The 26,875-nt window shown below is 37.5% G+C and overlaps 1 protein-coding gene and 1 pseudogene across 10 annotated transcripts in view; one reads left to right on the forward strand and one right to left on the reverse strand.

The window, feature by feature from the left end:
* LOC106869951 (E3 ubiquitin-protein ligase Mdm2) overlaps positions 1 to 26,875 on the forward strand; it is a 111,948-nt gene that overhangs the window by 49,378 nt on the left and 35,695 nt on the right. For 7 of the 10 annotated variants that reach the window (XM_052974827.2, XM_089366697.1, XM_052974825.2 and 4 more), the window contains 4 exons: positions 9,306 to 9,512; positions 22,409 to 22,483; positions 23,922 to 24,055; positions 26,389 to 26,449. In XM_052974827.2, coding sequence (XP_052830787.1) covers positions 9,306 to 9,512; positions 22,409 to 22,483; positions 23,922 to 24,055; positions 26,389 to 26,449 — 477 coding nt within the window. The remainder of the gene's footprint in view (positions 1 to 9,305; positions 9,513 to 22,408; positions 22,484 to 23,921; positions 24,056 to 26,388; positions 26,450 to 26,875) is intronic. The other 3 variants (XM_089366702.1, XM_089366701.1, XM_089366700.1) reach the window with 1 other exon arrangement.
* LOC149131825 (uncharacterized) lies at positions 3,386 to 5,025 on the reverse strand (annotated as a pseudogene).

A 26,875-nucleotide genomic window follows, 5' to 3' on the forward strand; every position in this document is an offset into this window, starting at 1 on the left:
AATACACAAGAAGTTACTGTGTATGTGTTTCTCTTTGTAATTTAGAGTAAATTTTGACCAGCCATCTACTTGGTAGCAAGGTTGTGAAGGAAGGCATCTTGTTTTGTCCAATCTTTAAATCATAAGAAGGTCTGGCAGATTTTCATAGTTCCAGATCCTATGATCATTTGTAGTGTATGAATTAAGGATTTGCGTTCTCTCACTAAAAACCCAAGTCCAGCCATGCTTTTTGCTCCAGACTAGTTGCTCCAATAATAATAGGTATGAAGTTGAAAGTGTATCTTGGGTACTGGATTTGCAAACTCCTTACCAATGGTCTATAGGGTCCTCTTTCTTTTGTATTTTCCTAACCACATTGGTGTCCAGAGGGCTGCTGATTTCTACAACAGATACCATATCTTTTCTTGGTCCCACTCAACAGTATTTTGCTGGTTGTGTTTTAACTTAGTGGCTGTTTTAATTTTTAAATTCCACCAATATTCTTTTGACCCATCAGTTTCAATATAGTCAATTTTGTCTGTAGGTGTTTTCGTTTTTTGTTATCCTGTTCCAGACCATTCTGCCAAGTACCCATATATTATCTTCTCAGTGAGTTGGTCCACTTTTTTATTTTGTTCTTATAAATAGATTTTACCAATGCTCCTCGGGGAGAGATCTGTATCAGCTCTTATTTCATATCACTCCTCAAGTTCATTTGCTATCCTAATTATGTTATTGATTTCATAGTCACAGACTTGGGCAAGAGAGTTACTGGTCTCCTTCATCTGCAGCAGGTCACAATACATGCTTCAATGTTTTCAATGCTTTCTGTGTCACAATACATGCTTCATATGACATCAATGTGGATTGGAGACCATGACCAACATCCTTGCATAGAAAGTATAGGCTGTCTACAAATCCATTGATATTGAAGTTTCTTGTAACACTGAGTGGCTCTCAAGATCAAACATCTATCTCACTGTGTTCTTGTATTGACCAGTTCAGATGGCCAAGCATAGGTATGAGGACAAGCACTGTAGAGGTTTTGTGGGCAGTATGCTTATTGTAAGCTAAAAGTACTGATGACCATAATTCCTGTACTCTCCTGAGGACATTCCAGGTCCTCTCCTTATTTTATCAGCTTCTTTTGTTGAACCACTAGTTATGGATGTAAAACACCAACATCGGTTGTCAGGTGATGATGGTGGGGACAAGCACAGGCACACAAACATAGACATAAATATATATGTGTGTGTGTGTGTGTATATATATATATATATGTGCGTGTGTATATATGTGTGTATATATATGTGTGTCTGTGTATATATATGTGTGTGTATATATATATATATGTGTGTGTGTGTGTGTAAGGCACGTGTGTATATAAATATATATATATGTGTGTATGTATGTGTAATGCATGTGTATACATATGGTGGTACCCAAAAGAAACTGCAGTGTTATTTTATTCACTTAGTTTTACATGTTTACACTTTTATCGCCTTCAAAGTATCCTCCATTTGAAGCAATGAATTGGTCCAGATGCGTTTTCCACCGGTTGAAGTAGTTCTGGAACTCTTGTGAAGTGATGCCTTTTAATGCCTCTGTTATTTTTTTCTTCACCTCTTCCACATCTGCAAGATGTTTGTCTCTAAGAACTTTTGTCATCCAGGGGAACAAAAATAAGTCACAGGGAGCAAGGTTGGGTGAATAGGAAGGATGAGTAAGCAGGGTCATGCCATTTTTGGTCAAAACTGACCCACGCTCAAGGCAATGTGCACAGGTGCATTGTCATGATGAAACCACTATTCTGCACTTTGCCACAGGCGAAGGTGTTTTCATCTCACTGCATTTTGCAAATACTTCAGAACTACCATGTAAAATGTCTGGTTAACAGTTTGATCAGGAGGAACAAATTCAGTGCATTGATGAAACAAATCAGCATTGTCTTTATTTCACTTACTTTTTGGAGGCATGGTGACGTTGAATACTTCCATTGATTTGATTGCTGCTTTATTTCTGGGGTGTAACCATAACACATGCTTTCGCCTCCAGTGATGACCTGCAAAGAAAAGTATGGATCAACTTCCAAGTGGTATTTCAGTTCATGACAAGCATTCAGTCGTGATTGCTTTTGATCTTCTGTGAGCGAGTGAGGCACAAATTTTGCTGAAACTCTTTTCATTTACAATTCCTTGCTCAAAATGTGTTGGCAAGAGCTCCGGGATACACCAGTCATATCAACAAGTTTGTCAATTGTTCGGTGACAGTCATGATCAGTTCATGAATTTTCAGGTGGTTGACGATTGCCCTGAACAAGGTTGGTCTTCAAGCAACTAGTGACCGTTCTTAAAGCATGAAAACCACTCATAAACTTGTTTTCCTCTTGGCAGTATCCTTGTAAGCTGTTTGAAGCATAATAACTGTTTGAGCCACTGTTTTCCTCAGTAGGAAACAGAATTTCCCAGAAATACAGTTCCTTTGTTTCAGCCATTGAAAAAATTGAAGAAGAGGGGAGAAGTACTGCAAGACAAAGACACCTCATGGCAGTACAACCTCACTGGATGACACCAATGGGCAGATTGATGCCTGAGTGTGGCATCAAGTGGCTTCTCGTGACAGAAGCCTGAACTACCAAGACCTTGTCCTACAGAAAACGTTTTTCTGTTACTTTTGGGTACTGCCTTGTATATGTGTAATGCATGTTTATATATATGTGTGTATATATATAATTCATTTATGTATATGTATATATAAGTAATGCATGTATGTGTGTGTGTGTGTGTGTGTGTGTGTGTGTGTGTACTGCATGTATGTATATATGTAATGCATGTATGTATATATATGTATGTGAGTAATGCATGCATGTACATGTATATATGTGTAATGCGTGTATGTATATGTGTGTAATGCAAGTATGTATATGTATATACAGTGGTGGGCACAGCTAAGCAAAAACTTAGCTTCGCTAACCACTAAAAAGGTGAGCTAAACAGGTAAAATTGGCAGAAGCTGACACTAAATGATAATCACTAACTTTTCTTGTATAAATTTAGTTTCAGCTTGGTTTTTGGCTTTAACAGACATAGAACTTTTCAAAAAGGTATAGCAGGCAAAGATCAGATGATGATCAGGGTGTTTTTCTCTGGCTGAGCCTTCTCCATTGCCTCGATGTGATGCCTGTTGCCCTTCATAAACATCAGTCGCTCAAAGTTACCATCTAACATGGTAGATCTCTTGGCTCTCAAAATATCTTTGCCTATAGAGAAGAGGTGCTCAACTGCAACACTGGATGGGATGGTGTGTTATACTTGGGGAACTGGTCGATCAAGACCTGTTCATCTAAAACGGTGACTTCAGTCAGAACCTCCTTCGAGACAGCCTCCAGCCAAATCTTCACCAAGTTTTACGCCTTGGACTTCAGTGACCTGTGACTCCTGCTCTCCTGGAACCGAGTGATGTTGCTGAAGAAATCATCTGCCTCAACCTCATTGCTGGTGGTGCTGCTGCCCTCCTCATTGACCTCCATTAGAGCTGTTTCTATGATGGTTTTAATGACATTCATTACTCTGCTAACTTGGCTGTTATTATACTGTTCCAACCAGGATAGGTAAAACTTGGCATGGAAGGTAGTGGCCAGCTGGCACTCCAGGTCTTCTAGGAAGAGCCCAAACCTTTTTGTGATGCCTGCCAGTATCACGTCTACTAGAGGACTGCAGTACAGGAGATGTTTGAACTTGGCCTCCTTCAACTTCATGACGGTAGCCACTACAGTTTGCAGAAGGCACTCGAGATAAGCCTGGTCCTCCCACTGAATTCTATCCAAGGCCTTTACAGCATTAGACATCACCTGGGCATACTCTGTCAAGAAGCCATCATCAGAATCAGTGAAGGTCTGCAGCTTCAGCTGTGTCATCACCTTGTGGATAGCTCCCCAATTCTTCTCCAGCAGGCTGTTGAGGACAACAGCAGAGTCATAGGTAGAGTTCCATCTGGTACTGTTGGGGACCACCAGCCTCCTCTTCAATGCGTCCAGTATGCTGTCTGCTGCTACCATGCTGCGGCTCTGCAGATTCCACAGCCACTGTACCTTGGACATGGCCTTCCTGTGGGCTGATTTGATCGAAGCGCTATCAAGAGCCTTGTCAACATCCATGCTGATTACCAAGTAGAAGGTATAGGGTGTGCACTGCATGTGCACTGGCAGGTTTAGGCCCAGGTCACTGGACTCATCAAGGATGGCATCAACAGAGATGTATTCAATTTTGTCCACATCCCCAGCCTAACAATCCATGCCCAGGTCCACATCCTTGACGCCCTCCATGTCTAGATTGCCAGCAGCTTCAGGAATGTCTGGCAAGAGATCAACTTCTGTACCAAACTGCATGCATGCCATAACAAAGTTTTTGCTGTTGTCCATCGTGGTCCTGGTCACTTTGTCTTGGAGATGGAACTTGTAATGGATGTCCACCATGGCCTGGGCAAGAACATCAAAGGTGTGATGTCCTCTGAACTGGCATGTTGTTTCATGCAGGTCTTGGGGTCCAGCCAGCGTGCCATCATCCTCAGGTAGCTCCTGTTGTGGGTCAACCAAACGTCTGCGGTGGTCACCACGCAGTGGGGTGGCTAGCAACAGTTTAAAATCAATGAAGAAATAATTCACCGTCACTAAGAATGACAAGGATACAGTGAGCACTAGTATTGCTAGAAATAGGAGTCGTAGACTTCTTAACCACAAAAGCACATGGTCTCTTTGTATTGACAGAGTAGAAAACCCTCCCCACTCTGAGCGAGATGCATTAGATTAGCATGCTAATTTCATATAGGAAATTAATACTCATCAGTAATGCTCATTCTGTCACAGCTAGTAGAGGCCAACTCACCCTGTAAATATTGAGAGTACCATTGGAATCAGTGACTGATTTCACAAAATGGCAGCGTGAAAATTATAAAATAATGAAGGTGGCTAGCAGCAATTTAAATCCAACAAGGAAATAATTCACCATCACTATATACAGACCGATGCAGAGTATGATGAAGACGTACTAAAAATTTTTTTAAAAACTAGCCTCCCATCTGCATCTCCACACAAGCTGTAATGGTTTATTTGAGCATGTAGTTTGTACAATTTTTTGCAGATAGGAAGGAGGCAAGACATTTGATTGCAGTATCTTATAACTATATTTTGTTTAAAGAAATCACACAGATTGTAGTTTAACATTTGTTACTAGGCTGTTCTAAATTCATGGAAATATTACTTTTAATTTAAAGCCTTGCTATTGAACTTTTGAAAATAGTGACACTACCTCAATAGGTAATGCATTGGGGGCGATGAATAACCAAGATGAGGGATGGAATGATGGTCAGAACTTGATAAGTTCAGAACTTAAGGTTCGTTTATTTGTTATTTCATTAAAGATTGTTGTTTTGGCTGTACAAACTTAATCATGAGTGGAATATACTGTATACCGTACATTGTATATAATAACATTTATTTCAATTAGCTGTTATATATTTTATTACATTAAGAAAATAATTATTTAATGAATAATAAAATTACATTAAGAAAATATGAAGTATCCCATAATAATAATTTAATAATCTTGTGTAATTTTAATTTGTAAATACCTTGTAAGATATTCCTGCCCAGAGTGCAGAAAACATCAACGTCTTGCTGGGGTTCAGTGTCTTGATCAGGCTGACCAAGGTGGAGAGCTCCACTACATGCAGTAGTAGCATGTTGTCGACAAACAGGTCTACAATCCTTCTGTCCACCATAGACTAATGGATGCTAGTGCCAGCAGTTTGGGCAAATGCCTCGCCAATGCTGGGCTGGCGTGCTTTCTTTGCATGTGGCTGCAACGACTGGCTACTTGTACTACTACAAGAAGATTGTCTGTGTTTCCACAGAAAGAGCCAGCCTTGATCCTCTCCTCAAACTGGATGGCATGCGCTGGGTGTTTCCTCTTGATATGCGACTTCAAGTTGTAGAGGCTCACTGATTTCTACCTCACCCACAGCCGTTGCAAACTCCTCAACAAAGCCTTTATCCTCAGGCCGAACAAAAACGTCTTCATTTTCCATAATGATAGGTGATAACTTGATAAGCCAATAACGTACACTGCTGTCCATGACACTGTAAGACTGTCTGTAATGTGAGAGTGTCGCAAGTGAACACAACTCAGAACTGCAGCATCGCACAATGCTGATCAGCTAGCTGCTGCTGTGTCGACCAATCGCATCTTGTCACATGTACACATAGTCAGCCAATAGTGTGCCTCATGGACTTTTTGAGTCACGTTCATAACAGACAGGAACAAGCGTATGAATTTTTTTAGTGGAACTAAATTTAGCAGAAGCTAATTGGTCTACTAACGGTTTCCAAAGTTAGCAAAAATGCTAATCTGCTGAACAAAAAGTTAGCTTCACTTATCAGCTGTTAGCAGAATTGTGCCCACCACTGTGTGTATATATATGTAATGTGTATAATGCATGTATGTATATGTATATATGTGTAATGCAATGTATGCCAAAAGGTCTGCAAATCTAATGGAGGCCTCAAAAGACATTTTAAGATCCACAAAGATCAGAACTTAACTGCAGCTCTTGGTGGCCAAATCGGATGTGCAATCTGTGTGGGTGTCTTTTCAAAGTACAGGAGGTGGTCAGACTCTGCATAAGGAGTAGACAACCAACATATATATACATATATACTTGTAATGATATGTATGTGTGTGTATGTATATATATATATATATATATATATATATATTTGTTATGCAGGTATGTATATGTGTATATATATATATTTGTAATGCATGTGTCTATATATGTGTATGTGTGTGATACTTATATATATATATATATATATATATATATATATATATATATATATATATACATATCCATTACACACACACATGTATATATATATAATAATTGAATATAGAGCCATGTACAATATTTTACCAAAAAGGAAAACTGTAATTTTTACTAAATATGACAAGGGTGTTCAAATACGCTAGTCCTATTTAATGACAATTATATGTAATCAGAAATAAGAAAATAAAACTTAGATATGCACAATGTATATATTCGATTGTTCCTCATTAAAAGCTTTAAAAATAGGAGTAGAAATGATGCGTTGAACATGGCTCTTTTTCAGAAAAAGGAAAGAGAGAGAAGATAGGTGAAAGAGTCATGGATAAATTAAAATAATTTACAATCAGTTGTACAGATTTGATGTACTGCAAGGGATTGTGTGTTTGTGTGTATAACTATGCCTCATGAGTCCTTTGCCACCACAGCTCTATGCGAAGTGATGGCAATTATTGATTATATTGAAATAGTGGAAATTGATGTACCATCAGCAATTGATGAAATGGTCTTAAACTCAGCCACAGGGCCTGATATATTTTCAACAACCCTCTAAAAAAATGCGAAGAGTCTCTAAGTAAGACCACTACAAATCTACTAAAGCTTCCTTGCATACTGCAGGCTTCCCCAGAAAGTTAAAGGGTGGCATATGTTCTGTCCATAGAAGAGATAGCAGAGTGGATGCTAAAAATTATAGGGCTGTCTCTGTAACCTTACATGTTAGTAAAGTCATGGAATGCATTGTCAGGAGGAAGCTAGTCATGTTCCTAAATGATAACAACTTGCTCCCTGACACCCAGCGTGACTTCTGCTCAGGAAGATGCTGCCTTATACAGCTTCTACTGTGTTATGACTGGTTATTAAAACAATGAATGAATCGCTCACAAGTGGGTTCAAAGGCCTTTGATAAGTCTGATCACTAGATGATATGTCACAAGCTACAAAAACTCAGCATAGTTGGAAAACTGGGAGAGTGGTCACATGACTTCTTAAAAGACAGTAATCAGGATGTGGCAGCCAATAGGTCCTCTCTAAGAAGACAGTAATAGCAAGTGGAGTGCCTTAGGAAACTGTCTTGAGGTCGCTGCTGTTTATGGTAGCTCTTCTGGACATGCCATCAGTTGTACAGCCACACTTAATTAGCTTTGCCAGAGACACAAAAGTAGTAAAGGCAGTCAAGGAACCTTTCAATGTAATTTTCTCCAGCAAGACCTTGATATCATATATAAATGGGCTTAAGAAAACAATATGCAATTTAATGTAGGAAAATTCCAAGCTTTTGGCTATCAGCTAGCTTGTGCTAACACACTGCAACAAAGATACTTTGGACCAAAAGGAGCAACAATCACAGAGTCAAGTACGGTGATTGATCTGGAGATTGATATGAGCAATAACTCTTTGTTTCATGTACATATCATGAAGATGGTGGCAATGTGTAGGCAAATGGCTGGATGGATTCTGAGAACTTTCATCAACCATCTGGACTTTCAACTGTGATCACCCCACAGTATCTGAATAATAATCAACTTGTGGCAGTTCATTGGTGCTACACCAGGAAGATTGCATCAATGAAAGCTGATCTACTGGGAGAGACTTTAAATGTTACTACTCTACTTCCTGAAATGAAGATGATATGTGGTGGTGTACATATTGAAGCTCTTAGAGGGTTTGGCATCAAAGGTTATACCAAGTTCACCGACTTATTAAAAAAAAGTAAAAAAAGACGTACTGCTGAATGTTCTTTGATAAACTGTGTTAAAAAAAAATACATGGGAAAGTCACACTTCAAATGGCTATCTTTTAGCAAAAGAGTAGCTTTGAAGAACTTTTAAATAATTTAAAAATAATTTTAATTTTTTTAGGGTCATTCATACCTTAATTTTTGTCATTCTTGGTCCTTGTACTTAAGTTTGTCATTGCATATGTTTTATGTGTGTTCTCTATCCTGACATGTATTTAGATTCCATCTACTACACTTGGGTGACTGAAAAATCAAACTGTCTGATATGAACACCTGCTCTCTTTTGTTTTAATGAGGCAAAGGAAAGAGTAGGAGTGTTACAAGCATGGACCATTGAATTATTATGGTGTAAAAATAAGTTGTATTGTTTGAAGAAATTGGTTCAGTCAAGTGCTGATGTCTGGGAAGTTGTCTCTGGTATGGAGTTTCATAGTATTGGTGCTGCAGAGAGAAAGAAAGAGAGGCGTGTTGATGTGCATTTTCTTTGCATCTTTCATTACAGTATAAAATCTTGATGCGTATATGTATAATGGGTATGCTTAATGTAGAGTGTATGTACTGATGTTAGTGCTTAACAAATAGGCATAAATATATATATATATATATATATAAATGAGAGATAGAGATAGAGGGTGTGTATGTCATACTGGCTGGGCATCAGTTATTGCTGTAAAAAGAGTTATTAAAGTTTGTCAATTTTTGTCTACAGAAACTGTTACCACCAGGAGGCACCTCTGTTTCCACACCAACAGCAGAGACCGCCTCTCAACAGAGACTATTACCAACAGATAGCAGTTCAGTCACATCTTCAGCAGTGTCAGCCTCTCAACAGAGGCTGTTACCAGTAGAGGGCAGTTCAGTTTCCACGACAACATCTGTGGCAGCCTCATCAACGGAAAAACCAAACTCAACCAAAGTGAGTAACACCCATCTAGAATACTGTACACTCACCTGCATGACTGTACATATACTCATATACATGTATGACTATACATACACTTTCAGATGCATGTTTCCTTACACAATGCATGATTGTACACATCCCTGCACACGTTTTCACATGGGTATCTCCCTTTAGACTCAGGTACATAACTAAATACACACATACCCAGACCGCCTGACTTTCACCCAGGCGGTCTGGGCTTGATTCCCGGCATGGGAATGCTATATTTTCTAAAAAGGCAGTGCTCCAGCATAGCCACAGTCATATGCCTGAAAGAAATAAAAGAATAAAGAAATGTTGTTATATGCATCCACACTTCTTTGCAAGCACATGCTACTATCTTGACACGTGTACATAGGAAACCATGTGCCTACCTCATGTAATGTGTACAGTGCTGATATATATGTTTACCTCTATATACAAGTGTGGTAACTGTACACATGAACATTTACATAGATGTTGTAATAGACCTATGTATCTATACACATGCACACCTGTTTATTTTCAAGCACACACACACACATCATATATTCACCTGTTAATTCACACATGCTCCCACCTGTTGATTTACTGATATTTTCTCATTCACAGACACACAGACATCGTCATACTTAAGTGAAAGTGAGAGATTTCTTATCCTTGTTCCTGTCTGCCCCTACATTAGTGTTATCTAATTTGGCAAAGTTATTGAATTCACTCGTTTTCATCCTCTCCTCTTAATCATCTTATGTTTTGTCACTTCTCTGATTTTAATGGTAGTTTTAAAACCACCGCTCCTACCAATGGCTGTGAGGTTAATATTTTTCAAATATTGATTACATGCTTATGAATTTAAACTTTGTTAGATTCATGACCCTTGTCAGAGAATAGTTGTCCTTTTCAACTTTGTTGTTTGGTTAATGAGAGGCAAGTATCCATTTCTCCAATAATAAATATGTAACTTCTAAATTTTTAGAACTCAGCCACCCACCCCTTAAGTGAAAAAAAGTAATTTTTTACTCAAGTGGAATTATAATAAGTAAAATAAGCTCCTCTGATGTCAATTTACCCCACTTAGTTCAGTTCTCTTTCAGTTCTGTCCCTTCATCCATGCATATTTCCATCACTGTTATAGTATTATTTGTTTATTTTTAACATTTCTTATCACGTTGTTGACCTTATGTATTCCTGTCATTAACTTTTGTATTGTATGTGAATCTTAAGTATGTTGCTGTCCTATATCTCTCTCTCCAAGAATGACTTCTCATTTCCCTAGTAATCCAGTATTTGACAGGTCATGAGAAGAAAAAATAAGAGGTTAGTAATGTTACCACAAATAGATTCATGGCTATTTATATCATTATTAAGTCTTCCATAAAAATGATTTTTCTCTGAACTTTAGTTTCATCAGTTCTCTCTATTCTGCTATCACTCCTCAACAATCACAACTTTACTTCATCTATAATCCCAAGTTTTCAATCACTTCCTTCCCTTCTACCCACAAGGCTTGTTTTTGGCATTGTTCTTAAATGTGAGATTTTGAAACTTTGTCCATGGCTATCAGTTTATTAAACTTTTGATGGCTTTATCAATATCTTGATTTGTTCTTGTTTAGTCCAAGTTATCTTGATTGAGCAGCCTTATCAAAAGTCCACCCAGCCCTCATTATTGTCTAAGCTGTTTTGTCATTAGCAACACTTTACTATTTGTGGTGTCTGTTGAAGGGCTTCCCAATATCTTTTAAAAACAAAAAAATTTAAGTAATACGTAGCCCAAATGAAAAAAGGTAAAAGAAGTGTGTGTAACACTGTCCATCCACCCACTATTCCTGGGCAGGTTGAGTTGTTGGGGTAGTATCATCAGACACTTCTTCCATAGGGTCCTATCAGAAGCAATCATTGTTACACTTTGTGACCAGATTCCCAAGTGTGACCAACTGAGACCATGGATATTATTCAACCATCTCATTCTTGGACCACTCCTAGGTCTCCTACTCCTACAGTTAGCTCTTGCAATTCTTTCCTGTGACATTCTAATCACATGTCCAGTGACATTCTAATCACATGTGGAAAAGTAGCAGTTTGACTTGGAAAAACGCTCTAGTCTCTGAGCTATGTACCCTGTCAAGTAACATTACTCTAGAGATCCTTTGGAAGAATCCCATTTCTGTGTGACCACAACTCTTTCATTATCTAACATTCATGATCGCAGGTGAGGACTGGCACAAAAACCAAAATGTAGGTAGCAAGCTTGGCATTCTTACTAACCTCTCCTCTTTTGAGTGTTGAATGCTGGAGCTGATGCACATGCAATTCCAGTATCTAATTCAGCCTCCTGCTTCCCATTACTTGTGAATAAGGCCCTGAGATACTTTAAATTTTTTCACTTGTCTCTGATGTTCCACTAACATGCAGAGTGCACTGGGAAGACTTTCTTGAGAGGACCAATGTCTCAATTTTCACAACACTGATTCTCATCTCTACCATACAGCATTTGGCAGTGAACCTATGTAGTAGTATATTGTGGAGATCACCTTCTGATGAACCAAATCGCTCTGCATTGTTTGCAAATATCAGCTGATCACTCCTACACCTACCAATTGTGGTACCACTTCCATAATAGCTGCACATGTCAATCCAGTTGATAAAATTTATGGAAAGTATTGAGGTGACAATACATTCCCTTGCTGAAGTCTAATGCCAATATTGAAAAGTTTTGACTTAGCATCATTCACATGAACCCCCTTTTTTTGGTGATGGGTGCTACTGTTGCTGCCTCTTCTTTTTTATCTTCTTTTACCACTTTGTCAGGAAGGGAAGAACAGTGATCATGACCTTTTACTTTTTCAAGGCCACTGAGATATACCAGAGGAAGTTATCCAGAGACTTGGTCTAAATCCTTATAGCAAAGTGAACTCTGCTAAAGGCACCCAATAGTAGCCCAGTGGTGGTGTTAACCCTTTTTTATACCAAATTGTCTGAGTTTGCCCTTAGTTTTATGATACAAACTTCTTTTAAAGTAATCTAAATTAAAACTATTGCAGCGTGGAAGGTGTTTATAAGCCATTTAAAATAATACACAAAAGCCGTCAGATTCACTTCAACATTTAAATTTAATTTGTCAAAATATTTTCGTTGCTTTGAGACCGCGACCTGTTCACTGACAAAATTGTGCTGCATCTCAATTTTGTCAGTGAACAAGTCGCGGTCTCAAAGCGACGAAAATATTTTGACAAATTAAATTTAAATGTTGAAGTGAATCTGACGGCTTTTGTGTGTTATTTTAAATGGCTTATAAACACCTTCCATGCTGCAATTGTTTTCGTTCCAGCATACGATCTCAGATCAGGTCACTTGCTATGCAAGTACATTTCCGTAAATTAAAACTGTCCAGTAAAATTTAATGCTAACTTATATTCTTAACACCAATTTAACTACAACAAAGTTATTTTATTATTTTAAAAATCAATTGAAGCAAAGGCAGTGCATTTCAACAGTTACAAAAGTGTTAAACTTGGTGATGAATTAAGTCTACTATCCAAGAACTCAGAATGCAAAGAACAAGTACAAATACTACAAGATGTCCTTGTCCTATTCTCTAACAATTCTTTGCCATGCTCTAGTACTTTACTTTATCAACTCTGTGAAAGTCAAAATTGACCATGAGAAGATTTGAACTCAGTATGCAGAGGGTCAGAACAAATACTGCATATACACATCTGATACTCTTTTCCATGAATCCTCTTCTCTGGACTACTATTTTAGTTTATCAACCCTGAATGGGATGCAATATGTTTTTAAGGAATGAGGAAAATATTTTTTGAAAGAATACATACACATTGAGAGATGGGTGCAGGACAAGAGGAATTGTTACATTTCTGTTTTCACTGCTTACAGAATCATATTAACTGGTACTGTATTATGGCATAATGCCTCTATTAGAAAACAATTAAATGTTGCTGCTGCCCTATAAATGCTGCTACAGACAGTGTCAAGAAGGTCACAATTTCTCGTCTCAGTAATTGATTTGGCAGAATTGTTACTATGCCAAGCACAATGCTTAGTGCATTTCTTCTGGCATTATGTTGTGATTTCAAATATGACCAAAGTTAACTTAGCCTTTTCTCTTTTTGGGGGTTGTTAAAATAAATAGCTGTTGAGCACTAAGGTCGTTGCAATCAACTAGCCCCCTCCCTCAAAATTTCAGGCCTTGTTGCCTACAGAAGGAAGAAACAACAGTTGACTTACAGTCACCTCCCTTGTATATCTATGAATGCAAATGTATGTATATGTACATTATAAGTATGTTTGTGTGTGTGTGTGTATATCTATAATACATTAAAAGTCAGTTTGAATATTGCTTGCTTGCAGCCCAACTGGTGCATAATGGGAAAATACTATGAATTAAGTTTACACTGAAATGTTAATATGAACAGAATGAAACCAGTTTTGTGTAAATTGGTAAAGTGGTTTTCAAGATATTAGAGATTTTGGGGGTATAAATACCCAAAATGGTGCATATTCTGAAAATAATCTTCATCCCGAAAGGGAAAAAAAATCTTATCTGTCTATTAGAGAGTGAGTTGACAATGAAAAAATACAATTTTTGTTTTTTACAGTAAATGTTTCTATTCTCGCTTTTGTTAAACACAATATTTTAATCATTTAGAAATATTTTTAAGTGAATGTGATTTCAAAATTGTAAGTTGTTTGTACAGTAAGGATTTATATTTTAACTTTTTTTATACAGACAATATTTTGATGTTCTTTTAAATTTATTTTCAAGTGAATACTATTACAAAAATTTTTTTGGCATATTTAAAAAATATTCCGAAGTGAAAATGACTTTAAAATACGGTAAATATTTCGTAAAAGACCCATTCGTAACCTCAATGTGGAATAGTTTTTCTCCATAGGTTTTTTTTGATTGCATTCGACATATTTAGCTGCTATTTCTAGCATGCTGTGCTACCATGTAACAGCTATTAGTGATAAAGGACCCAAAACACCTGTTACGTGGTAGTAGGGCATGCAAGAAATAGCAGCCAAATCTTTTCTTTCCTGGGGAAAGGAGCTGTTTACATGTGATTTCGATGTCACATTCATTGAAAGCATGTAAAATAACCTGGAAAAGAAAAAAAAAAAAAACCCACGAAACAAAACTCTGTTGTTGGGAAACTCAGAGTTTCCTGGTGACCCAATGGGTCATGCATAATCTAGTATCTATAGTATATATAGATGCAGCACGGAATTATATCATCATCATCATCATCATCGTCGTCGTTTAACGTCCGATTTCCATGCTAGCATGGGTTGGACGATTTGACTGAGGACTGGTGAAACCAGATGGCTACACCAGGCTCCAATCTGATTTGGCAGAGTTTCTACAGCTGGATGCACTTCCTAACGCCAAACACTCAGAGAGTGTAGTGGGTGCTTTTACGTGCCACCGGCACGAAGGCCAGTCAGGCAGTTCTGGCAACGGCCACGCTCAAAATGGTGTATTTTATTTGCCACCCGCACAAGAGCCAGTCCAGCGGCACTGGCAACGATCTCGCTCGAAAGTCCTTACACATGCCGCGGGCACAAGTGCCAGAGAGGCGATGCTGGGCACAGGTGCCATCACGATTTTGCTTTCGCTTGCCCCAACAGGTCTACACAAGCTGAGTTTCGTGTCCAATGAAGGAGACGACGTTGGCATGGGTGCCAGTCGTTGAATTTAATTCGATTTCGATTTCACTTGCTTCAACAGGTCTTCGCAAGTCGAGTTTAGTGTCTAATGAAGGAAGGTACGCATAAGTGGACTGGCTGAGGCCTTAGATTTAGGTCTCACTTGGCTTGCCGGGTCTTCTCACGCACAGCATATTTCCAGAGGTCTCGGTCAGAAGTCATCGCCTTGGTGAGGCCCAATGTTCGAAGGTCGTGCCTCACCACCTCATCCCAGGTCTTCCTGGGCCTACCTCTTCCACAGGTTCCCTCAACTGCTAGGTTGTGGCACTTTTTCACACAGCTATCCTCATCCATTCTCGCTACATGACCATACCAGCGCAATCGTCTCTCTTGCACACCACAACTGATGCTTCGTAAGTTCAACTTTTCTCTCAAGATACTTACACTCTGTCGGGTATACACACTGACATTACACATCCATTGGAGCATACTGGCTTCATTCCTTGCGAGCCTACGCATGTCCTCAGCAGTCACAGCCCATGTTTCACTGCCATGAAGCATGGCTGTTCGTACACATGCGTCATACAGTCTGCCTTTTACTCTGAGTGAGAGGCCCCTTGTCACCAGCGGAGGTAAGAGCTCCCTGAACTTTGCCCAGGCTATTCTTATTCTAGCAGCTACACTGTCAGCGCACCCTCCCCCACTACTAACTTAGTCACCTAGATAGCGGAAGCTATCAATATATATATATATATATATATATATATATATATATATTTATCAATTGATGTTTTCCATGCTGGCATGGGTTCAACTATATATATATATATATATATATATATATATATATATATATATATACCATAAAAAGTCAGGATGTGTGAGAGGTGATTGTATTTATTTTTAACCACTTGATATGTTTATAGGCATTTTACAGCCTTCATCATGTAATAAAAATTTCAGTGTATAATAAATTATTTTACATTTCTGCACCAAAATGCATGTCATATATTTCACAGTACAATTGCACAATTACAGATCAATGCAAATATAGAAAGCTAGCTCTTTAGATCATCAGACCATCATAGTTACACCAATGCTTCAATTCTGCATATGCATAATATACAAAATCTGCATATACAAAATCATCTTTTTATATATACAATGTATGGAAGACTGATAATTGATAAAATCTATTTGGTATTGCCATTAAAGAATAATGTAATTAAATAAATTTGTATGTTGATTAAGATGCTGGATCTAAGTTTAGGGACTTGATCATCCTTAATGTAAACAAAAGACAAGAAAGGGATAGGAGAGAAAGGAAAGTAGTTGGATTAAATAAAAAATGTATATGTTCACTGTGTTTAAAAATACATATAAACAATGAAGTAAAATACGATATACATGAATTCAGAGGGGAATAGACAACTGGAGATATGAACATAAAACCAAGGAAAGTTTTGGACAACTGTTATTTTCAAATAAGGTTAAAGGTTAGATGGTGCTTCAATAAACTGTATTGAAGTTAACACACTTAGCTAAGGGGCAGCTTCCTATGAGCATTAATATATTAAAAATAAAGATAAACAATCACACATGCATAGCTGTATATTCATGCTTCTGTTAATGAACTTGCATACCATACAAAAACAAGCATTAATTAGAGAAACACACACACACACACACACACACACACACATACACATCTATAATAGTAAAAGCGAAATTCTGCTTGTCTGTCTCAGACCCCTGTATCTCAGTCTACATTTGCTCTACATAGACATATTATACCATTTTGGAATCAGGATGATCCCGGGATTGAAAATCTGCCCTTCATTTGGTTCTTGACCATTTAGCATGGGGTTTTGATTTAAAAGCATTTGGGTTGCTATCTCTAGCAGGTAAAGCTTGGCTGATTCATGCCATTTTGGTGGTGTTTGTCAAATGATGTCTGAGATCGAGGGGGAGATAAATGACATTTGCTTTGTTAATTTTATATTGAGATAAGAACTTTGGGTCAAATTGGCCAATGATTAGAAATCAACTTGGGACTGGAACAATAGAATGATCGCATTACAGAATTCTCACCTGTCCTTAGCCTCTGATTAAACACCACTGGGGCGTATAGTCATTGTAGATGTATTATAGTTATGCTATCTAGCTCTCTTTAGTTTTGAGCTGCAGGTCCAATTAGCCCTCTGCAGGAACCAGCTTAAAAGTCTACACAGAGTGAAACTTTTAAGCTGGTATATGTATATATATATCATCATCATCATACATCCACATTCCATGCTGGCATAGAAGGCTGCACCAGGCTCCAATCTGATCTGGCAAGGTTTCCACAGCTGGATGCCCTTCCTCATGCCAACCACTCTGAAAGTGTAGTGGTGCTTTTTATGTGCCACTAGTATGGGAGAAGGTCAGCTAGCATTGGCATCGACCACGATCGAATGGTGTTTTTTATGTGCCACTGGCATGGGTGCCAATCAGGTGGCACTGGCATTGATCACACTTGAACAGTGCTTTTTACATGGCACGGGAGCTAGGTAGGCGACACTGGCATCGACCACACTGAAATCGTGCTTTTTCTGTGCCACCAGCACAGGTGCCAGTCAAGCAACACTGGCATCAGTCACGCTGGAATGGAGCTTTTTACGTGCCACTGGGCATGTGTGCCAGTCAGATGGCACTGGCATTGGCCATGATTATGATCTCACTTGGCCCAGCAGGTTTTTTCAAGCACAACATATTGCCCAATGATTGAAGGGGTACCTTTAAATGACCCAGTTGTGAACACTGACATTGGCCACAGCTATGATCTCACTTGACTTGCTGGGTCTTCTCAAAGGTCTCAGTTACTTGTCATTTGCCTCTGTGAGGCCCAACATTCAAAGGTTATGCTTATATATATATATGTGTGTGTGTGTGTGTGTGTGTTTATCAATTTGTGTTGCAAGATTCCTAATGTGAAATCGTGTGTTGGAACAGATATTGCTGTATTTTGGGATTGTTTTTTTTTTTTTTTTTTTTGCTAAATAAACACACGCACTATATGTTTATTCTTCACTTGCTTATTACTGTTTTTTTTAAAAATTTTAACTCGTGTCCATTGTCTGGAAATCTTTCGTCACACATCTGTGTGCTCTTGCTCCACTTACTCCATTCTCTTCTTCTAAGATGTGTATTGTTATGTGTGCATGCGTTTTCACCCATGTTTGTGTGCATGCGTGTGTGTGTGTATACTTGTGTGTGTGTCATTGTTCTTAGCAGCAGTATGGCCTTCCCCTCAGCCCCATCCTCTCACTGCCTTGTGCTGCTCCTGTCCTAAGACCCGAAGATTTGGTACAGTTCCTGTATCTCCCTGTGTTTGTGTGTTTGCCCACGGTGTTGCCATTGTGGTAGTTGTTGTTGTTCTTGCCATCGGTGTCACCACCGCTGCTGCTGTCATTGTTATTCATGTTGTTGATATTGTTGTGGCCGTTTGTGAAATTTCTTGTTGTGTGTGTATGGGTTCGCTCCATGTGTTGTTTGTATCATGCCCTTTATATGGATTTATTTATTTATTTTATCTGTCTCTATTTCTTATATTTATCACAGGTATGTGATCAATATGTAATTTTTATTTATTTATTTTTTAATTTTTATATCTCTATTTCTTATATATATCACAGGTAAGTGCATATGTCTGTTGTGTGTGTATTACCCTGTATGTATCTATGTATTATCTATGATTACTTTTTCCTCTCTCTTCTCTTCCCTTCTGTCTTTAGTCATGTGGTGTGGAGGTGGGTGTTACTGTTCCATTCATGTTTTCTATTGAGGCTCGGTTTGTCTTCTGCTATGTGTATAGTCTCTGTGATCTGTCAGTGTCGTGTCAGTTCTATGTGTCAATAATACTTTAACCTCTATGCTATTAATCGAGCCTCCATGTTCTTCCTAAACATGTTGGTAGAGCAGTGATGAGCTCTTTGAGCTCTCACCAATGTTCACCTACAAGCTCTCCTATGCTCTATGCAATCTCTCCAGTGTAGGTAGTTATGTTTCTGCACTGTCCCTCAGTACATCATTAACTTCATTCCTAATCTTACAGTTAACCTGTGAGTTCATCCTACATACAACACAGTAGTACTCCATACCAGGGGACTTATCAATGGGGTAGGTACTACAGATCAAGGATTTTATAGGGACACCAGGCTTCTCTACTACTTTAATCTGTATATTAGCCTTACTTAATGTTTTTCTAAACAGGTATGCTAGTTTGCCGCCAAGGGTAGCATTGATGAACATGACACTCTGGTAGTTTTTGTTGTCACACCAAGTATTGGCCTTATTTATCTTATTACTGGTCCTTTCTGTGCTGTTCCAGGATTTACTCCTGAACAGCAAACAGATCCCCTTAGCATCACTCTCTATGATGGCTTTGTACTTAGTCCTGGCACCTTTGTACACTCTAATCCTGTCCCTTTGATTTTAGCCAGAGAACTACATGTAGTGGAAGAAGTAAGTGTTGTATGTGTCTTTCCAATTCCATAGGATCGCACATGCGAGACACATTCCTCATCACTCTCATTAAGTCAGCTATAAGAATGTTGAACTTGGTGTTGTCTGCACTTGCTGTGTTCTTGTGAACAAGGTACTTAGAGGCCATGGGTTTGGCATAATGAGAAGGATCTGGACCCTGTCATTCTTCGTTTCTAGCCAGAGTACTGTGTCTAAAGCAGGTAATCTATAGTTTGGGTGCTTACTAGGGTGGTCTATCATTAGTTCAATGCTCTGGTGGATGGAGTTAGCTATTTGCTGGATGCTCTCCATAGTGTTAGCTTCTAGATCATCAACATTGTCTTGTAGGGGTGCTTTGGCTATTATGTTGATATCATCCACGTAGCAGGAGTACATGGTTAGGTTTATGGAGTTCTTTGCTAATTTCCCTTTAAGTCTTCTATCCCACCATACCATAAATAGGTTAACCATATTGCCAGCAATACTGACACCAATGGCTGCACCTTCCTCTTGGGCATATATCTTGTTATTAAACTTAAATATATGGCCCTTGTGTGTGGTGTTGCTACTCGCACCCACCACATGTGTGACCATCTTAACCTGATCATTTTTTTCAGGGTCTTCTTGGCCATAGAAGTTATAGTAGAGGGTTTACCGCTTATTGATCTAGTGGAGCAGAAACAACTAAGGTCATGTTTGTCTAAATAATCATTGTCACGTGTCAGTCTCAGGAGGAGGCCTAGTTCTTCTGTGTCAATACCATGGAACTCCTCATTTTATGGTCCTTGTATAGTCCATACAGTGCCAGGATGTCGTTGGTGGTGGCCTGGAAGTTGTTGGCTGTGCACTTCTTTGCTCCTAGGATATTTGACCACATCATTATATAAGCACTGAGGATCTTCTCTCTCTTCTCATACTCCCGTATCGTTTTATTTATATATATATATATCATCATCATCGTTTAACGTCCGCTTTCCATGCTAGCATGGGTTGGACGACTTGACTGAGGACTGGTGAAACCGGATGGCAACACCAGGCTCCAATCTAAATTTGGCAGAGTTTCTACAGCTGGATGCCCTTCTTAACGCCAACCACTCAGATATATATATATATATAGGTGCAGGAGTGGCTGCATGGTAAGAAGCTTGCTTCCTAGCCACATGGTTCCGGGTTTAGTGCCATTGTGTGGCACCTTGGGCAGCTATCTTCTATTCTAGCCTTGGGCCGACCAAAGCCTTGTTAGTAGATTTGGTAGACAGAAACTGAAAGAAGCCTGTTGCATATGTATGTATATATATCTGTGTGTGTAGAAAAATAAGTACGAGGATTGATTCATTTGACTAAAGATTCAAGATGGTGCCCCAGCATAGCTGCAGTCTAATGACAGAAACAAGTAAAAGATAAAAGATATATATATATATATATACATATATATATATATATATATATATATATATATATATATATATAGGGTGTCCACAAAGGCTGGGTACATGGGGATTAACACATTCTTTAAGAAATTATTATTTCTTATATTTAATCGTTTACTCCATGTACCCAGACTTTGTGGACACCCTGTATATGTTTATGCACACACACACACCCATATGTATATATACATACACAATGTATACACAGTATATCGGCCCCGTAGCTAGGTATGTTGACTCCAGCATCTTTATTGATAACATACAAATTTATTTATTATTTACATTTATTCTTAACTAGCAATACCAATCTAATTTTATCTATCATCAGTCTTCCATATATTGTATATATAAAGGATGCTTTTGTATGTATATGCAGAGTTGAGGCTTTAGTATAACCATGGTGGTCTGGTGATCTGAAGAGCTAGCCTTCTACATTTGCATTCATTTGTGATTGTGCAATGTATAACGTGCACATTGTTGCAGATATATAAGCTACTTTATTATACATTGCAGTTATTATTACATGATGAAGGCTATGAAATGGCCATAATCCTATGAATATCAAGTGGTTTAATAAGTCATGCCTCCTGACTTTTTTGATCTGTGCACTCCTCATGAAATAATTTTTTCATAGATTGGATCTCCTGGATTTCAGCTGCATAAAACTCTACTCCCCCATCTTGGATTATACACTTCCATTTTGGATTACTATGTGATATACTATGTGGAATACTAAAGGAGTTTTTCTGTGATTACCACAGGATTCCATGCATCCATATATTACACTAAAAGTGTATATGCATGCATATACCCGCCCCCCATAAAGTGGAAAGTAAAATAGTGTAAAACACTTATTCAACAATACTAACATTTGTGTGTGAGAGTCTACATAGAATGCATTGTATGTATATAAACATTTCTCAGTGTATATTTGTAAATTTATGAAGTACTGTAGCATACCTCCAGTTAAGTAATTCAGTTTCATTATTTTATTATTCTTGTTGTGCCATCATTGAAGTTGTCTGTCACCACATCACCTTTTAATACTCTCATTACATCAAAGCTATTACAAATTTCAATTCATGATCTCTCTGATGTATTATCAAAATTACTCATTGTAGACCATATGCCATAAGTAGTTTTGTTGTTGACAGTCAAGTTGTCTATATTGCTGGCAGTTGAATTGCCTATTCTGGTGGCAGTCAAGTTAAAATTAGTAGACCAATGTATTTTGTTCCTATTTCTTCCAGTTTAAATCCTATTTATTTTTCTTTTTAATTCTTTTCAGCTTTATCCCAAACCAGAATTCTTGAAACTGCTTCAGTCTGTTGGTGCGACAGGGAAAGCTTTTAGCATCTCTGAGGTAATTCTTTATTTGGTACTTATAGTTTTAGAATCAGCCTTAAAATATGAGTGGTGGGTAATAGATTAAGTCAACTGTTTATTTTGCATGTTTATACTGGCTGAGTCCTAGCAGTACCTACTTGTTAGGTCAATCCATCTTTTATTGTAATGTTTTGTGATATAACGACGGTTTCTTTATTACTTCAACCATTTCTTTCCTGAGCTTGCTCTGCAAAGAAGTGGCTAACCCAAGAGAGAAATTAATTTAAATCAGGCTTTAATTTACTACAAGTTCCAATATCTACCAGTAAACTGTTGAGAAAGTAGTTTGTAAGAGTATTATAGCAGCGGTAACAGATAGTAATTGCAGCTTTTTGTGATAATTCAGTTACCATTTCTTTTGCTATTCGAATGAAACATTATTTGTTATATTATAGAATCATTATATTCTTCTCCCCTCTACAAATATATAAAAAAAACTCCATCAACATCATCATTGTTTTTACATCCAGTTTATCATGCTTGCATAAGTCAGTGTTTATAGAGACAGATTTTCTATGGCCTGATGCCCTTCCTGTTACCAATCCTCACTTGTTTCCAAGCAAGGTAATATTTCCCCATGACCAGACATGTTTTGCTGTTTTTCTAGGAAAAAAAAAATGCTCCTGAAGTAACTCAGTTGGTGGTTGTATACTCTAAGGATTCCAATGAATGTCAGATACAATAGATTGCCATGTGAGGATAAGTAGATTTTTAGTGTCTAGAGCTAATGTCAGATTTTTTTGTAGACTGCCTATTTCTGGTGGCTGATATTGAGTTAGTTAGCTATTTAAAACACTTTTATGCCAGAAAGACTTCATTTAAGAAGGTATGAAAGAAATTTTGGAAGCTGAGTGGATATATCTTGGCAAATTGAAAATAAGTCATGTCATCAAGTGACAAATGACAGTTAGTGGAGAAATGTGAAATCCAACAGCACTCTCTCTATACCTGTTACATGTACTCAATACACTGTATCAAGCTCCTGCTCATTCCCTTCTGACATATTGAGCAAAGTAACTCCTATGATTACTTATTCAGTTGACCTTTAGATCTTTGGATTTTAGGCCATTTTACTTAATCTAAAAAATTTTCTGCAGCTCTTCAATAGATTCTGCTATATGACTTGGTTACAAAGGAGCCTAAGAGTTTTTAAGATTCCAGTCCAGAACTTTGGCTTTAATAGTTTCAAGAACTAAAATATTTGAATTACAATGTATTCGTAAAGGCTGTAATTCAAATTACTACATTACAGCAACATCAAAAGATGGTTCTGCAGAATCATGCTTTTGAGCCTTTCTGTACCTCACATAAAGCCATGACATTAACATTAGTATTGGCTGTAGAACCAGTTTTTGTAGTGTTATGTTTAGTAAGTGGAAATTTTTGAAACAGTAATTTGTCTTTCTGTTTTTCAGATCATTCGTTACTTGAAGAAATACATATCATCCCACATGTTGTATGATCCTCTCAAGCCCTGGTTGGTTCACTGCAGTAATGATAAATTGGGCAAAGTTTTTCGTCGCAATCATTTCACCGTTGTTGATGTCAGGTGAGACAGTTAACAAAGGCAACAAGCATTGTGCTGCCATCTTCATGCTGCACTGTGCCACTTCCCTTTATATTGTACTGTATCACCTTCTTTACATTATTAGATTCAATGCAGATGGAGAAGGAAAATTTCAAGCAGTGTAGTTATATAGTGGTCTGTATTAGAAAATGCACCATACCTTAAAATATATTTAAATGTCAATGTAAAATGTATAAAATTATATATAAAACTAAGTAAGTACACAAACACATGCACGTGTATACAGGCTAAATAAAGTAGGATTACAACCAGGATAAAAGATGTGTGGCAGGTCATACATAAAATATTTGAATGGCTTCAAGAAGTAATGTGCTTGCCTACATCAATTTCATCATTGTATAAAGACAAGGAATTTGCTAGACTGAATCCTTTTCTTGAAGGACAGTCAACAGGTAACTATGTTTTTTCTCCACTCCACCTTTCAGATTTTGATCAAGTTGTTAATTAAATGTCATCATATTCTGTTCAATGCTACAGTTTAGATATCTCTTAATTAATTTATAAGATAATGAATCATTGTCATTTTTTTATATTTTGTGTATTGTGTACTGCTTTATTCAGTACTGAGTATTTGTTGTGAAAAAATGTATAATGCTACATAAACGTTCTCTTTAAGTTACTTGTATATTTTTAAGCTTGCTCTTAATTATTACTCGTATATAATTATACAGAGTTTTTCAAACTTAATTTCAACCTAGCTGGATCTCATTTGGCTTCAGTGCAATCAGAATCAGCCAAACTCACTGACATAAATTAAATGGTGTATGTATGTTGATGTGTGTTTACAAATGCATATTTGTGTGTGTGTATGTACAATATGTGTATTTGTATATATGTATACCATTATCATCATTTAATGTCCATCTTCCCTACTGGCCTGGGTTGGGTAGTTTGAGAGTTGGAGGATAGCACTGAAGTCCAACATCTGCTTTTGCATGGTTTCTATTGACTGGATCTCCTCTCCAACGCCATCCCAGTCTACAGAGTATACTGGGTGCTTTTTCTTTTTTTTTTGAAGTTGCCAAGTAAATTATAAAACAAAATAGCCTCTCGACTGAGTGGGAGTAATAGTGTTCTTCTTTGCCTCCTTAATGATGGGATTTATTTGCAACAACCAGAGTAGCTTTTCCTGGACACTCATATTGATGCACTCATTGACATGTAGATATACTATTAATTTCTTGGCATTGATGACCTACAAGATCTTCAACATCTAACAGAGAGATCTCTTGAAACTAGTCAAATCTGGCTGAGTTTGCTTCTTTTGAGATAAAACAGTCCTTGGCAAGTTTCTAGAGCTTTTTCATGCTTTTTTGCTCCAGATCATTTGAAAATGTTTTACTAGCCTCTCCAGCAGCAGTGAGCATTTGCGCCAGATGGTCCTGGAGTAGATCCTGCTTGAGCTTTTGCTATTACTGCCCTTACTTTTTCAAGAGTGAAATTTTATGGAAAAGGACAATTCCCTCATGAAATATTTATTCTGAAGTTACTATGCACTGCTTCCTCGGAATATATCTACTGTCTACTTTTCGCCTTGCCAAAGAGGTCAGCTGTGAGCTGGAGTGGGTTGTTACAAAAAGCTCCCTCCCCCTCTCTTTCTCTCTCTCTCCTAGAGCATATCTACCAGAATTCTGAGCTCTGCTGGTTTAAGGCTGCTTTGCCCTGTACCATCTGTTTTCTTTCCTGTTTTCCTTAAGCTGTTTTTGCTCTTTCTCCAGTTTTGTGTTTTGAAGAAAGATAGAGAGAGAGAGAGAGAGCAGAAGAAGGTTTACTGAAGCCATGTCATTTATTGATATTTTTCTTTCTTTCAAACGAAAGGAGTGATTGATTGGCTTTTTTTTATGAAATGACTATTTCTTTAGAATTGTGCTGTCAGAATAACCTTTAATCTTAAGCATGGCAGATTCTGTTCTTAAGCAGTTTAGTTTCCATGGTAGGGGAGATAGCTGTTCATTGCTAAGGTTATTTTTAAGCCTGTTGGAGTGTCATTGACTGATGCATTCTTATGTCTAATAATAAATGAATTCACTTTCAAAGATTTGTTGTGTGTTTCATGTTGACAATTATATTTTGGGTTACGGGTAAAAATCTGGTTGATTAAATTTGTAATCCAGTTTTGATTCTTAGTTGTAGCATTTTTCAAATATTTTGTAATTCACATGAAGAGCCTGACTATGTAAGAAATCAATATTTTCTGATATTGTTTATTATTTGATTTCACTTTTAATTTCTTCTTTACTATTAAGTTATTGTAGAAATCTAATTGTTGTTTTTTTTTAAAATTTTCGTTGTAGAGGTCTGCTTTACCAAAATGTTACATTTTCAAATAAATCAAACAGTTTTAACAGCAATGAGGTAAGACTTCGTATCATATATTTGACAATTTTATAATTGGTCTTAGATAATATTTATACTATAAGTCTTTTGTTATATTTAATAAAATTGGTAACTTTTGGGGTTGATTTAGTCTTTGAATAGAAATGTTAATAATATAATTTTGGTGAGTGGGTGATACATTAACTGTCTGAGTTGATTAAGTTATCTGTAGTTGGTCACTTGGTCAGATAACATAATCCTGTTTGCTGGGTTGAAACACATCTTTCACTTCTATGATTACATTTATCTTTCGCTTGCATAATCACATTTAGAAGTTGATGATTCATCATGAAAATATTATGAAGGTGAGTGGTGGTAGAGTGTAGTTGAAGTATGAGTGATTATAGGGTGTAGTTTGGGATGAGAGTGATGGGAGAGTGTAGTTGAATGTGAATGATGGTGGTA

Source organism: Octopus bimaculoides, chromosome 19 (genome assembly GCF_046866305.1).
Source record: "Octopus bimaculoides isolate indiv1 chromosome 19, ASM4686630v1, whole genome shotgun sequence".
In the NCBI taxonomy this organism is placed as follows: domain Eukaryota; kingdom Metazoa; phylum Mollusca; class Cephalopoda; order Octopoda; family Octopodidae; genus Octopus; species Octopus bimaculoides.